Source organism: Aethalodelphis obliquidens, unplaced genomic scaffold, assembly GCF_003676395.1.
Source record: "Aethalodelphis obliquidens isolate GAN/ISIS:26980383/991018 unplaced genomic scaffold, ASM367639v1 scaffold114, whole genome shotgun sequence".
Lineage (NCBI taxonomy): Eukaryota > Metazoa > Chordata > Mammalia > Artiodactyla > Delphinidae > Aethalodelphis > Aethalodelphis obliquidens.
Genome location: NW_020838058.1, coordinates 531,296 through 546,808, shown reverse-complemented (window position 1 = coordinate 546,808; position 15,513 = coordinate 531,296). Strand labels below are relative to the sequence as shown.

At 36.9% G+C, this 15,513-nt stretch overlaps 1 protein-coding gene across 1 annotated transcript in view; it reads left to right on the top strand.

Annotated features, from left to right (window-relative positions):
* The window catches only part of IL1RAPL2 (interleukin 1 receptor accessory protein like 2), a 1,069,064-nt gene that overhangs the window by 1,035,513 nt on the left and 18,038 nt on the right, over window positions 1-15,513 (top strand). The window contains exons 7-8 of the mRNA XM_027097515.1: window positions 6,277-6,422; window positions 15,134-15,277. Coding sequence (XP_026953316.1) covers window positions 6,277-6,422; window positions 15,134-15,277 — 290 coding nt within the window. The remainder of the gene's footprint in view (window positions 1-6,276; window positions 6,423-15,133; window positions 15,278-15,513) is intronic.

Sequence of the window (15,513 nt, the reverse complement as noted above, 5' to 3'; positions counted from 1 at the left end):
AATTAAAAATGAACAGAAGACCTGAATAAACATTTTTCCAAAGAGGAAATGCAGAAGGCCAACAGGCACATGAAAAGATGCTAAACATCGCTAATCATCAGGGAAATGCAAATCAAAACCAAAATGAGAGATCACCTCACACCTGTCAGAATGGTTCTCATCAAAAAGAACACAAATAACAAATGTTGGAGAGGATGTGGAGGAAAGGGTACCCTAGTACACTGTTGGTGGGATTGTAAATGGGTGCAGCCACTGTAGAAAACAGTATGGAAGTTCCTCAAAAAACTAAAAATAGAACTACCATATGTTCCAAGAATTACAAGCTTTCATTTTATTTTATTTTATTTTATTTATTTTTTATTTTGGGGGAAATCCAATCTCTTTGCTCTATTTCATTTTTGATTTTTAAAAAATTCCATCTTTATTGAAGTATGATTGACAAATAAAAATTGTATATATTTAATGTATACAATGTGATGTTTTGGTATATGTATACATTGTGAAATGATTACCACAATAAACTAATTAACATATCCATCACCACACAGTTATCATTTTTGTGTGTGTATGGTGAAAACACTTGAGATTTACTCTCCTCTCAAATTTCAAGGATACAGTACAGTATTGTTAACTATAGTCACCATGCTGTACATTAGGTTTCCAGAACTTATTATCTTACAACTGAAAGTTTGTACTCTTTGACCAGCAATTCCCCATTTCATCTACCAACCAGCATCTCCCTATTTCTTCCACCCTCCAGCTCCTGGTAACCACCATTCTGTCACTATTAGTTTGGCTTGTCTAGAGTTCATATATAAGTAATATTATACAGTATTTTTCAGTATTTTTCATTCTCTGTCTGACTTATTTGACTTAATATTCTCCAGGTTCCCCTACGTTGTCATAAATTGAAAGATTTTCTTTTCTTTTCTTTTTTGAGACTGAATAATATTTCGTTGTACACATAAACCATATATTCTTTTTCCATTCATCTACTGATGGACACAAGTTGTTTCCACATCTTGCCTATTATGAATAATGTTAAATTGAGCGTGAGAGTACAAATATCTTTTTGAGATCTTGATTTCATTTCCTTTGATATATACCCAGAAGCGGGATTGCTGGATCATATGGTAGTTCCATTTTTAGTTTTTGGAGGAATCTCTGTACTCTTTTCCACAATGGCTGCACCAAATTGCATTCCCACGATTAGTATACAGTGTTCCCTTTTCTCCACATTCTTGCCAACGGATATTAACCTGTTATCAGATATATGGTTTGCAAATATTTTCTCCCATTCTGCAGGTTACATTTTCACTCTCATTTTATTTTATTGAGGTATAATTGACATATACCATTATATTAGTTAAGCTCACATAGTTAACATAGTTAACTCTTTTATTAATGTGGTGAGAATGCTTAAGATCTAATCTCAGCAACGTTCACGTATAAAATACATGTTACTAACTATAGTCACCATGCTGTATATTAGATCCTCAGAACTTCTTATAACTGCTTTTATTGCTATTATTATTTTAAACAAACTGTTACCAGTTAGATCAATTATGAATAGGAAAAATAAAATATTTTTTCTTTATTTATTCCTTCTCTAACACTCTTCCTTTCATTATGTAGATCCAAATTTCTGACCTATATCATTTTCATTTTCTCTTAAGAGGTTCTTTTAACATTTCTTGCAAGACAGGTATACTGACAACAAATTCCCTCAGTTTTTATTTGTCTGAAAGAGTCTTTATTTTTCCTTCACATTTGAAGGATAAATGGATACAGTATTCTAGGTTGGTAGTAATTTTCTTTCAACACTTTCAATATTTCACTCCACTCTCTTCTTGCTTACATAGTTTCTAAAGAGAAGTCTGATGTATTTCTTATTCTTATTCCTCTATAGCTAAGCTTTTTCCTCTGAATTCTTTTAAGATTTTCTCTCATTTTTTCACTTTATACAGTTAGAATATGATGCATCAAGGTGTAACTTTTCTAATTTTCACTCTGCTTGGTATTCTCTGAACTTCTGCATCTGTGGTCTGGTATCTTTGGAAAATTCTCAGTTATTACTACTTCAAATATTTCTATTGTTCCTTTCTCTTTTGGTATTTAGATTACATGTATGTTATGCCTTTTGTAGTTATACCTCAGGTGTTCAATGTTTTGTCCCTTTTTTTGCCATGCTCTTTTCTCTTTGTGTTTCAATTTAGGAAATTTCTGTTGATTGTCTTCAGGATCACTGATTCTTTGGCCACGTCCAGTCTGTTAATGGCCCATGAAAGCCACTCTTTATTTCTATTACAGTGTTTTTATTTCTAGCATTTCCTTCTGAGCCTTTCTTAGAATTTCCATCTCTCTGGTTATGCTACCAAGCTATTGATTTATGTTGTTCACTTTTTCCATTTGAGCCTTTAACATATTAATAATGGTTATTTTATATTCCCATTCTGATAATTCTCTGCCATACCTGAATATGGTTCTGACACTTGCATTGTCTTTTCAGACTTTCTTTTTAACATGCCTTATCATTTTTTGATTGAAAGCCAGATGTGATGTATCAGATAAAAGGAACTGAAGTAAATAGGTCTTTATTGTGAGATTTTATGTTTATGTGGCTAGGAGTTAGGCTGTGTTTACTGTTTTCTGTAGTCGTAGGTGTAAGAGGCTAAAATTTCCTATAATGTACTTGTTTATGTCTCCACTGTTTCTTTCAGTTTTCCTAGAGACTGCTTCTTAAATAAGGTCTGAGCTTTGCAGGTTTTTCAGCTGAAAACCTTTGTAATCATACAGGAGCTTGATTGGTGTGGTGGTAAGTATTCTATAATCCTATGGTAAAGTCTTAGTCTTTCAATGAACCTGTACCTTCAGGCTGTGACCTTTACAAGTATTCCTCAGCTTTCCTCCTTTTCTTAGATGAGACAGGAAGGCTTGAGGAGGCTGGAGTTGGATATTTCTCTTCCCCCAGTTTCGGTAAAACCCAAGTAATTTAGGTTCTGCTAAAGAGTTTCACTTGAGGGCGTGCCTTTGTTAAGAAGAAAGAGTGCTCTGGGCTCATTTCAAGATAGTTGCTTTTCCCCTTCCTGTGCCAAAAGCATAAAGGATTCTCTGATCTTCACCCTGAAACTCTGGACAGGCTCTTGGAAGCAAAACTCATGAAAGTACAGGGCACCCCTAAGATTAGATCCCATGGAGTTTTGTTTTTTTTTTTTAACTCTCAATCTAGTCCATATTGGGCCTACAGTGACTCATCAATTACATTTTAAGTGTTTTTATTCATGCTGATTCCTGCTCCTGGGTTTCTGCTCCCAGTACACTGTGATTCTCAGTAATTGTCTAGCTATCTCAAATTTAGGGGGCAGGAGTTTGCCCTGTGACCTCAATTCTCTGATGGATCTACAAAAAGTTGTTGACTTTTATTTTGTTTGCTTTTTCTCTTGTAAGGATGAGAGTGACAACTTCTAAACATTTTCTAGTATTACTTTTTAATAATAGGTCTTAACAATAAAACTTTTGAAACTAGTGATTTCTGTCACCTGAATTTAGTATTTTTTATTTTGCCAGTGTTCACTGTTGCCTATAACTTGCCTTCAATATTAATCCTTGGAATGAGATACTTCTGAAGTTATTTGAAGTATATCCCAAGACCCCCTTATTTGTATCCTCCATTCCAAAACCAGTCCCTTCAGTGTCTCTCTTTCAAACATTTTGCAAAAACCTGTTCCTATCTTCCCTCCTAGAAAACACTTCCTTCTTTCTTTTGTTTAGGCAGAGTCTTCTCAAGCCTTCTCCAGCTAATTTAGTAAATAATAATCTCTCCCTTTTTTGAAATTCCATTGTAAGAATTACTGTACCATCCTGTTTTACTTCATTCCGCCTATAATTTTTTCAGCTGTGTAGATTTTGTCTCCTTGTTTAAATTTTAATGCTTACTGGGAGCAGGCACCTGGTCTTTTAGTGCTTATACTGCTCTTACACCAAATACCTATCCCAGAGCTAGGCACTCAGGGGAATGACAAAGAATAATTGATAGATTGTTACATATCAATATTTGCTAGGAAATTGTGACTGCTCTGCAGAATGATTTATAGACATAAACACCAATTTTCTCTTTAATTACAAAAAAGCAGGTCTACTCTAGATTTTCAAGAGCTGATAATTAAGACACCTCATATATATTAATAGATGAAGGATCATTTTTCAAATCCTCTCTCTAGATTCTTTCTGCAGCCTGTGAAGAGCTGTTTTTGGAAACTGCATTAGAAATGAAGAGGGAAAGGCTTTGTCTGGAGGGACAGGATCAGCTTTCTGCCTTATGCCTGGCAAAGGCTGTGGCTGCCCTACATGTGAAGCTTTAAATCAAACTTAATTTGTGGTGCTTAAGCAGCTTCTGGCCTAAAGGGGGTTATCCCATAGCAGGTCACACAGAACTAAAAGAATTGAGTATAGTGTGATATACACATAGCAGGGGGAAAATAGAGTAAAATTCAATATAAACCATTAGGACAGTAAATTCCCATTTTTCCTTGTTTAGGTATGTGTTGGGAGAGGAGAAAGAGAGGAAAACTGCAAGTTTAGCCAGGAAGAAAAAAATGAATAGACTACCAGTGAAATATGGTTAAGAAAATTCTTATACTAAAGAGACTTACTCAAGTTACCAATGCCAGTATTGTCAACTCTCTGATATGTATATTATTGGAAGGTAACAGAAATAGGGTTAATTTTAAAAGCATCTCTATTTGGAATATAATCTGGGTTTAGGATTTCAGTATGGGAGATTCTCAGATTCTAAGAACTCCCTCTCACCAACCCAACTTTAAGTCTTTCCTTCTCTTAAAGGGGAGCCAGAAGAGATTAATCCAAACCAAATTGAAATATCAATAAGTATAAATACAAATATGTTTCGAGGAGCCAAAATTTATAAAGTTCACCTTTGGATAATGAAATGTTGGTGTTTAATAACATTCATTTGCATTTGCATATGCCATTTAATCTTGAAATCATTTTACCCATTTTACCCCCACAACAAAGTTAAGTATGGCAGGTATTTTTCCCAACTTAAAGATGAGTTATATTAAGGTGCCATTGAGTTAATTACTTTGTAAGAATACAGCTTGAGCTTGTAAGTGGGAGGCCCATATTTATAACCCAGTTTTCTCTGAGTACAGTTGTCTTTTCCAACTTTATGCTAAATGCCAGTAAATCTGAATGTTCTTCTCTGCCTTCCTAACCAGGTGTCAAAAAGGAGATGAGAATTACTTTAAATGCCCCAAATGTTCCATCTTGCAAATTCATGTATTTAACAACCTCACCCCAGAACTTAACAGCAGGCTTTCCACTATTTAGACTCACAATTTTCTCTTTCTTTGGTCAAAACCAGGAGTTAGAAAGTAATAGTAGGCAGTGTACCTACTTTCACCTCACCCAGGAGGCAGCTGGCCATTGGCAAGAATATAACTCTCCAGAGAAACAAGAGGCACGCTCCTCAGGAAAGGTTCCTGGCAACTCAGCTCCTCTGTGAAGAACAACTGTTACTGGCCATTCAAGAACCTTTGCAACTTCACTTGAGAAAGCAAAAGGCAGCACTATGAGAAAATGTCACATAGGGCAGTTCCTCCTAGGGGCATGGGAGGGTGTGGAGGGAAGGAGAAAGACAAATGGCGAGCAATGTCGGGAGAAAGCAGGGCCATGGTAGATCATTGGAGGATTAGGGGTATATACCTGCATTGGACAGAAGGCAGGAGAAAGTAGAGAACAGGCTTCTCACTGATATTTGGGGATAAAAGGCCACTAAACACCCTTAGTTTAATTCTCATAAGGCAGTCATTTTCAAGGCCCATTTCTTTACCATCTTGCCCCCTGTTGTCAAAACTCTAGCCTCTGACATAAACTCTACATTTCTACAGACATTTTTCCCTTCATGCCGTGTTGCAAAAATCCAATTTGTTTTCATAAGCTCAGCTTAGAATATGGAATCCAACGTCTCCTCCTCTTTGCCACACAAATCATATTGGCTTCATTTATCAAAGCCTAGTGGCATGATAATATTTCTTTTTGCTGAGTGAATTCCTCACTTTTTTCATTTTCCATCTGATCTTTGCATTAAGAGTCACTTTTTGTGTTTTCTTTTCCAAGTTTCTGCACATACACCCCGTCAGGACTCTCCAGCCCACTGGAGACCTTAGTAAGCTACGTAACCATCTTTAGTCCTTGCATGGCTGGGCTCTCCCCAAATCAAACCAATTCAGCCAAGAATACTTTCCTTTATTTCAGGCTCCTCAAAGAGCATCTTGGAGAAAAAGAAGTTGAGTTGGCACTCATCTTTGATTCAGTGGTGGAGGCTGACCTGGCAAATTATACCTGCCATGTGGAAAACCGAAATGGACGAAAACATGCAAGTGTTCTGCTGCGTAAAAAGGGTATTTTTTTAAATAACTGTTACCATAGTTTGTTTACCTATCAAGTAACTATTGAAGTTAGGTATGTTTCCTGGCCTGATTTTATCATTTAGTATAAATGTCTATTAAACATTTTGTCTTTTTAAGGAAATATCTCTCTCTTGCTGTGGATATTAGCATAAAATTCCTATGATCTTCCATACCATTAGGAAGTGGATAAATTAAATGAAATGTTGTTATTTGTTAAATCCAGTGAGGTGAAATATACCTTGGTTATAAGTGTTACATAAAATTTGATAGGCATTGATATTAAACATTTTCTCTATATTTCACTTCATCCTATATTGCTTAAATTAAATAATAGGGGTTTTACTATTGGATGAGAAACAAAATCACTTCTTTATTCCCTGACTAAAATATAAATAAAAATAATAGATAGTATCATATAATTTTTACAATTATTATAATAAAGATCATGAACAATATTTCATGATATGACCTGGTGTTGAAGGCCTTCAGCAGGTGCATATATTTTTAAATACTTTGGCATTTATGTAGATCCCTCTCTAGAGTTGATTCCATATGGGGTGGAAATTGTATATAATGAGCAAAGAAAAGAAACTATAAATTTACAAATAAAAGAGATAAAAACAGACATAGGAACAACAATCCCAGCTGCTGGAGCAACTTCTGAGATTGGCTCTTACCATGAAATAACTCCTGATTACTGCAAAAGGCTAAATACTTTCTGTATGTGTGCATCTGGCAAAGGTTTTGTAAATGTAACACAACAAATGTTCTCAATCAGTGTTCTTTTTGTCTAGGCTATAGAGCTAGAACAGATTCAATCAGCAAGGTCACTAGTTGTACCTTGTAGCCAAGATGGAATTTCTATTTTCCAACCAGCCCTAATATATAACCTTGACCAGCAGTTCTAGGAGAAGCAGGGAAATGTCATTATTCTGAGAATAATGCTTTTATCTCTCTAGCACCATTTCTTACTCTGTTGGACTTGATTTCATCTTAAAATAATGGAGTATTTAAGTATAGAGGAGTCTAATATAGAAAGTGAAACTAGGAGACCCTGCTTCAGGAGATCCTGGTTCAGCCACTGCCTTGGCTACCTACTTCAGTAGGACTAACTTGTCTGATTAGACATCTTAAACTTTAGTTTCCTCATCTATAAAATAGGGGTAAAAATACCTACCTTGTAGAGTCACTTTAAGGTTCAAATAATAATGATATGGTGTGAAATATACCATGTTCAAACAAGATTTGTTATTAAATGGAATTTGGATAACTTGTATCCACTAAGCAACCACTTGTCCACCTACTTGAAGGGCAGACATTGATTATGTCCAGATACCTTCTTGCAAGGATTGCTTTGTTCCTGTCCATCTCAGTCTTATTTTAGGCTTAGAGATCCTCCAAGCCAGACTCTGCTGCACCTCTGTATCCTCAGCAACTTGGGCAGTGTCCGGCCACTAATAGGCACTTAGAACTCATTCTGGTTAATAAATGAATAATGTTCTCTTTTATTATTGAGGATCATGTATAGCAAGCATCGTGTTAGGTACTAGGGAATAGTCATCCCCAAGTCTGTGGGGGGCTTATAGTCTTCAGGGCAGTGAGGGTGCAAAGAAAGACAAAGCTCAAACATGAAACAAAAAATTGCACAAAATGTGTATGGTGTTACAATTAAAAGCCTGCTCTGAGGAAAAATAATGGGGGTCTTACCATATAGTCAGTCAGTAGAGACAGAAATAGCCTTGAGTTTTAAAATAAATCCATTTCCCTTTAATAAGTAAAGCAACCACTAGCAGCCCTTCAAATTTCTAATAATCTGACACTAGAAACCAAGGTACGCTGCAAAATTGCTGCCTCCCATGGCTTCTGCAAGGAAATGTGTCTAAATCATGAATAACTGCGAATATTAATTTTCATCTTCCTAATCGTTAAATATTAGAGTTCCCCAGGGTTCAGGTCCCCTTTTCTCACTCACTCCCTAGATGATTTCAATTCCATCTCCACCTCAGTTTTGCTTACGATTTATATGCTGACATCTCCCAAATTTATATCTCTAGCTTGGACTTCTCGCCTAAACTCCAGAGTTGTATTCCTAACTGCCTATTCAGCAACTATTCAAAAACTCCACTAGTAGACATATCTAGCAGGCATATCAAGCTTCACTTGTCCCACACAGGATTCCTGATTTCTCCTCCCTATAAACTTGATCCTCCAGTTGCCTTCTTCATCTCCATCACCATCCTTCCAGTTGCTCAGGCCCAAAATCCTTGGAGTCATCATTGACTTCTTCTTTTCTCTGCTCATACGCTATATCTAGTCTACCAGCAAATTCCATGGCTCTACTTTTAAAACATATGTACTCTGAGCACTTTCCCCATCTTCACTGTTATCATCTGAGTCTAAGCCACCAGCATCAATTGCCTGGATCACTGCAATAGCCCCGTGAACGGTCTCCCTGCTTCCCCCTTGTCCCCTCACAGTCTATTCTCATCACAGCATCTGGAGTGATCCTTTTAATATCTAGGTCAGATCATATTATTTCCCTAATTAGAACCATCCAATTACAGGACCCTCACTGTTACACTTAGAATGAAACCCCAAATCTTTGCCATGGCCTTCAAGACATTTCTGATCTCATTTTCTACCACAATCTGCCTCAAACCTTGCACACACTAGCCTCCTTTCTATTTCTCACGCTCACCGAGCACAGTCCTGGCTCATGATCTTTGCACTTGCTATTTCCTCTGCCTGAAACACTGCTGTTTCCCCCAGCTGTTCCCATGACTCATTCCCTCTTTTCATACAGGTGCCTGCTTAAATATTACCTACTCAATAGGCCTTTCCCTGGCCACTTTTTATAAAATAGTACTACCCAATCATTTTCTTTTAAAAAAATTTTTAGCTTTATTGAGGTAAAACTGACAAATAAAATTGTATGATATATAGATATATTAAGTGTACAACGTGATGATTTGATATATGTGTACATTGTGAAATGACTCCCCACATTGAGTTAATTAACACATCAATCACCTCACACATCTACATTTTATTTCTGTGTGTGTAAGAACATTTAGGTTGTACCTTCTCAGCAAATTTCAGTTTATACAGTACAGTGTTATCCACTACTGTCACCATGTTATACATTAGATCCTCAGACCAGATTCATCTGCCTGAAAGTTTGTACCCTTTTACTAACCTCTCCCTATTTCCTTTCCCACCGTCCATCCCCTGACAACCACTTTTCTCCTCTCTGTTTCTGTGACTTCAGCTTTTTTTTTGAGATTCCACATATAAGTGATACCATGCACTATAATATTTATCTTTCTCGCTCTGGCTTATTTCACTTAGCATAATGCCCTATAGGTTCATCCATGTTGTAGCAAATGACAGAATCTCCTCTTTTAAGGCTGAATAATATTCCATTGTGTATATATGCCATATTTTCTGGATCCATTTATCCATCGATGGACTACCCATCACCTTCTTTTCCCTCTCACTTGGCTCTATTTCTGTTTATTGTATTTACTACTATCTGATATCATATTACATACTTGTTTTCTTCTTGTCTCCCCCCCACTCCCCCCACCCCCCCACACACACACACTAGGATGTAAACTTCATAAGAACAGGGACGTTTTCCTGCCTTATTTACTGCTGTATCCCTAGCACATAGAATATAGTAAGTGCTCAAAAACATTTGTTGGGCAAAAATGGTCCTCCTAGAGGACAGGTGCAATAGGATAGAGGATGGGTAACGGGGATTGGTAAAGAGAGGATTTCCCTGCGATCTGGCCTTGACTAGTGTCTATTCTGGGTTATCTGAATGCATTTCTCTTTTCAAAACATTCAATTTCCAGATTGGGGGATAAAAACTCAAAGACATTAATAGCCAGGTAGATATTGAAATTAAAAGAAAAAGAGGGCTGGATATTAAACACAGGCTAGAGGAAACATGCCTTTCTTTAAAGGGCAGTCACTATTCTTTTCTAGATTATTGCCATGCTTGCTGAAATGTGAACCTAAGGATATGAGAGCTTCAAGGTTTTCAAGTGAAGTTGAAAGTCTGGATATGCAATATTTTTATTTTAAAATATTAGTATCTACTTTTTGGGAAACATATAGACCAACAAAAACCTTTTTTCTGGCCCATTGTATACCAGTTTGTACTCCCTGTTTTAGGTAGCATTTAAATTTTTTCACTGCGCTTTGCAAAAGGATGCAGTTCATCTTCCCTTACTCCATTTTTTTAGGAGCTATCGACAATATGGTAGAGGTCAAGAAAAGAACAATAAGCCCTATGGTCCTGATCCAGCATATTAAATCAGACTGAGCTCTGGCTTGTACTGCAAAATTTCAGTTATTTCCTTTGGAGCTGAACCTTTCAGGCTTTATCACAACATAGCCTGGCATCAGTAGCCACAGTATTTCCACCTGGAATATGAGTATGGCTCGTTTTATGGAACAATAACTTCCTGATGATCTATAAGTCAAATATCAAAAATGCCATAAGTGATCATTATAGAGAAGAAACATTTCATGAATCCTTTCACAAAGTGAAAAGGCCTTTCGTAAAATGAAAACTCATGTCTAATATATGCAATTAACAGGGTCAGGCATTCTCAAAGCTAGCTGTCTCTTACCTATGCAACTTCTACCTTCATTTACTAACCTGCTATGCCCTCACTCTCCAATGAACTATTTGCCAACAAGTACAGCTAACATTTTAGTAAGAAATTCTTTTTTTTTTTTTTTTTGGTGAACCAAGACTCTGAACTTAATGCTAGGAAAATTCTGATAATTATGCCTTCTCTGTATATACTCCCTTTCCCACAAACAGAGACATATCAATGACTCTCTCTTTCTCTTCATTCCTAGTGCTACTGCCCCACCCTGAACCCCCAACCTGTATAGGAGACCCTCAGGTGGGATCTCCTAACCTGCTTCCCAACTTATGAGCAAGCTCAGAACAGTTCCAGTCTTCCTGCTCTCCAGTCCCTTGACTTCAGCTATTATTTGTCCCATTCTATGCTGTCTGATCTTCATGTTCAAAGTGAAGAACTAGCTGGGTTCAAACTAAGAAGGTTAAAAAGAACTACACTTGTACTTTGGGTGCCTGGAAAAAGTTACAATCCCATAAATATTTGCTCTTCTGGCTATCTCTATCCTTGTGAAGCGTATACACGACACAGTCCAAATAAAATGACTTCCACCTTCTCAGTCAGGAAATGTCCCTAGAAGTATAGATCCTGCTGAGATGGAAAATGGCAGTTGAAAACAGAAGACAAAAGAAAAGCTAGGTGTCAACTGGGTGATGGCAATTCTGCCCTCTGATTATAGGATACATGTTTCCCTTTTAATGTGACTGCCTGTGCTGAATCAAAGAATACTGGTTGAGTCTCAGGGACTCGGTCCACAGTTTTCAATGTAAACAGCCATCACTAGGTAATATCTTTCAAAGATATTTTTATAAAATGGACCCCGAAACCACAAAGGTACTTTTCACACCACAGTTTTCTTCCATATATTTACTGCTGAAAAAGGTGTCTGCTACTTGGGAGCACAAATTGTTCCTGCTGCTGAAGCTTTCCATCTACCTAATAGCAACTCTACTCTGTAAATAACATAGAAATTGCTGGAAAAAAATCCCATTCAGTGACTTTGAAAACAGTTGAAAGCTGTTCTGACCAGAGAGTGAGACAGAGGGAGAGAGACAGAGACAGAGAGTTAACAAAATTACAACATTAAATGAACATTTTACAACAGGAAAAACATGTTGAATCAAGTCAATCAATGACCTAAGATCAAAGAGAATTCAGTTTTCAGAGTAAACAAAAAAAAATCATATTGCCCTGTCAATTTCACACTGGCTAGAAAAACAAATACCGTATGCTAATATATATATATGGAATTTTTTTAAAAAATGGTTCTGAAGAACCTAGGGGCAGGACAGGAATAAAGACACAGACATAGAGAATGGACTTGAGGACAGCAGGAAGGGGAAGGGTAAGCTGGGACGAAGTGAGAGAGTGGCATGGACTTATATACACTACGAAATGTAAAACCGAAAGCTAGTGGGAAGGAGCCGCATAGCACAGGGAGATCAGGTCGGTGCTTTGTGACGACCTAGAGGGGTGGGATAGGGAGAGTAGGAGGGAGACACAAGAGGGAGGAGATATGGGGGTATATGTATATGTATAGCTGATTCACTTTGTTATAAAGCAGAAACTAACACACCATTGTAAAGCAATTATACTCCAATAAAGATGTTAAAAAATATAAAGATACTTGATATTTTTTTTGAATAAAAAAAGAATGCATAATTGATAAAACAGTAAGAAAACAAGCAAAGGTTGTGATACTGCAGCCCCACAGAGGTCTCATAAGCAAGCCTGCCTTACCAACCACATAGAGACAGGCAGTGGTTCCTGGGGAGTCATTTTCTATAGGGAGGGCAGGAGGCAGAGCTAATATGAGGTAGGATTATTTTTACCTGAAATTTTGTGGCTTAATTTTCCAAATGACCACCTCTTGCAGTAGGCATGACAGAGATAGATTCCAATTTCCTATCCCTACTCATTATGTGGCCCCTCATAATGCTCCTTATTAATATATTTTGTCTCTCACAATAGCTTCACTCCCTTCTTTTTTCTATCCTTCTCCCTCTCTCCTTACTGAAAAAGAATACATTTATATTTCTTACATTTCTACTCAGCGACTCTCCTCATTGGCCATGCTGTCTCTGGCCACTACCATCTTCTCTATTACTCCACCTCCTTTAAAATACCAAACTCTCTATCTCCCTACAAAACCTAAAACTTTTCATATGCTGGACTCCAAGGAGCCCCTCGTTCCTTCTTGATATAGCTGCAGAATTCTTCAATACCCTCCAATAAACTGTCTGAGATCTGCTCGGTCCTATCATTCTGCCTGGCAATTGTAGTTTAGCTTCTTTCCTTGGAATTGAAAGGGCAGAAGAATCCAAAATTCACCGCAGGTCACATGTTCTTGAAAAGCATTACCAACAGTTCTATGGAGGAAGAGGGAGAAGGAATTTCATCGTCACTTTCCAGAGGAGCTTACAAAACTGTGGTGTAATAAAAAGAACCTTAAATATGAAGTTAGAATATCTGGGCTCAAGTCCCATCTTGGCCACTTCTTAGGTGTATGACCTTGGGTAAGTGAATTAAACTACTGAGTCTTAGATTCTTCAGTGATGAATTTGGACCAACAATTCTTGCCCTAAAGGATTACTTAGAGAATAGATAGTAGACTGGTAGAAAATTTTATCTATAATATACATTACTTGTAGTATATATTATATATGTTCATCTTTTTTCTTAATCTTATTGTTATACTGAGCCTAATTCATCTTGAGCAATAAGCCTATATAGAGACAAGGGACAATCCCAGGGAAAGGCTCATGATTTTACTGTCAAGAGACCTTCAAGAATGGCAGTCTGTCATTGTCATCAATTTGATTTTGGCAGTACCCCAGAATTGATCCATCCAGGGAGGCTGATTGCTGCCAAGCAAACTCATAAGCAACTGATGTACAAACTAAAATGCCACTCCCTTTTTCAGTTTGTAGTTACATGGTAAGCTGAATTAATAATAAAAGAATCACTTGGTAATTGTGGAATTAGATTAAGGGGAGCTTAGCTAATTTTTAAGATAGTTTTATCTGTATTATGTTGAGACCAGTGAATTTCCCTGTCACACAGTGGAAAATATCTCTGGTCTAGTGTCTTCCAGATTCAGCATTTCTCCTCTGGACATTGCTGAATTCATATTCTAAATTCTTCTCTGACTTCCCCTTTCTCTAAATTCCATGATGCTATCCCCTCTTTTGATGATACACCCTAGATTTTGTTAATATCACTAATTAAGCTACATGTAAGTCACTATTTCCTGGGCCTAGGATATACTATGTCTCCTTCCATTATGTGTTGATTTAATTGTTCCAACTCTCAGAGTTCTAGGGGTGCCCCACTGGAAAAGCCTAAGGCTGCTATCAGGTAGCCTGGTGTTGGCTGAATAGGCCAAGTGATTAGCCTAGATTTCTCATTTTCTTTTAGCCCCATTGGGCATATTATATCACATACAAATTATAGTCATTTATTCAGATAAGTAGGGGAAATGGATAAGCTAATTTCCCCTGCCTACCTTCTATTGGATTATGTTCTACTGTGGTTAAATGAAACAGTTAAATCCTGTAGGCTCATCGGATTTTATTTGATTCTGAGAATAATTTTATGATGCTGTTCTCCTGTAGAAGAATAGGGCCTGTGGCCTAAGAAGTATTAGATTGTAATCTTGCTAAGCCAAAAGATAATTTAACAGAAACAACAAAATATTGGACCTGAACCCAGTAAAAGGCAGCTCTAATAGTTTCCTGAAGTACACTTAAAGCAAAAGTATACATGTGAGGTCTAGATGTGTTCAAAACAAAGTGGGAGAGACTATTCTTTTTCAGATAGACATCACTTTCAACAGTAAAAATTTTCAAATATTTAGAAAAGAGTTAATTTAACAAGAAATTGATTTACACAAATGTATCAAGAATGCATCTACTTACTGCATTAAGCAAGAATCTTCTGTAAAGAAAAACAGAATGGGTTGTACATCTTAGAGACTAGAAATATGGGAAGTTCCTCAGTGTTGCTGATTTAATTATCTTTTCCTGTTTATTTTATTTGTTCCAGATTTAATCTACAAAATTGAACTTGCAGGAGGCCTGGGAGCAATCTTTCTCCTCCTTGTATTGCTCGTGGTCATCTACAAGTGCTACAATATTGAATTGATGCTCTTCTACCGACAGCATTTTGGAGGTGATGAAACTGCAGATGGTAAGCTATCTCTTATTGTTCAAATTCAATTAAAAGGCATGAATTTGTGATTATGTAAGAGAATATCCCTATTCTTAGGAGATACATGATGAAAAATTTAGAGTTAAAAGGCTATGACTAATGCAACTTACCCTCAAATAGTTCAGAAAAAAATGGTATTAATCTATCAAGAAAGACAGCAAAGGGGAGAAAATATTAATAGATGAACCTGGGTAAAGAATATATGGGTGTTCTTT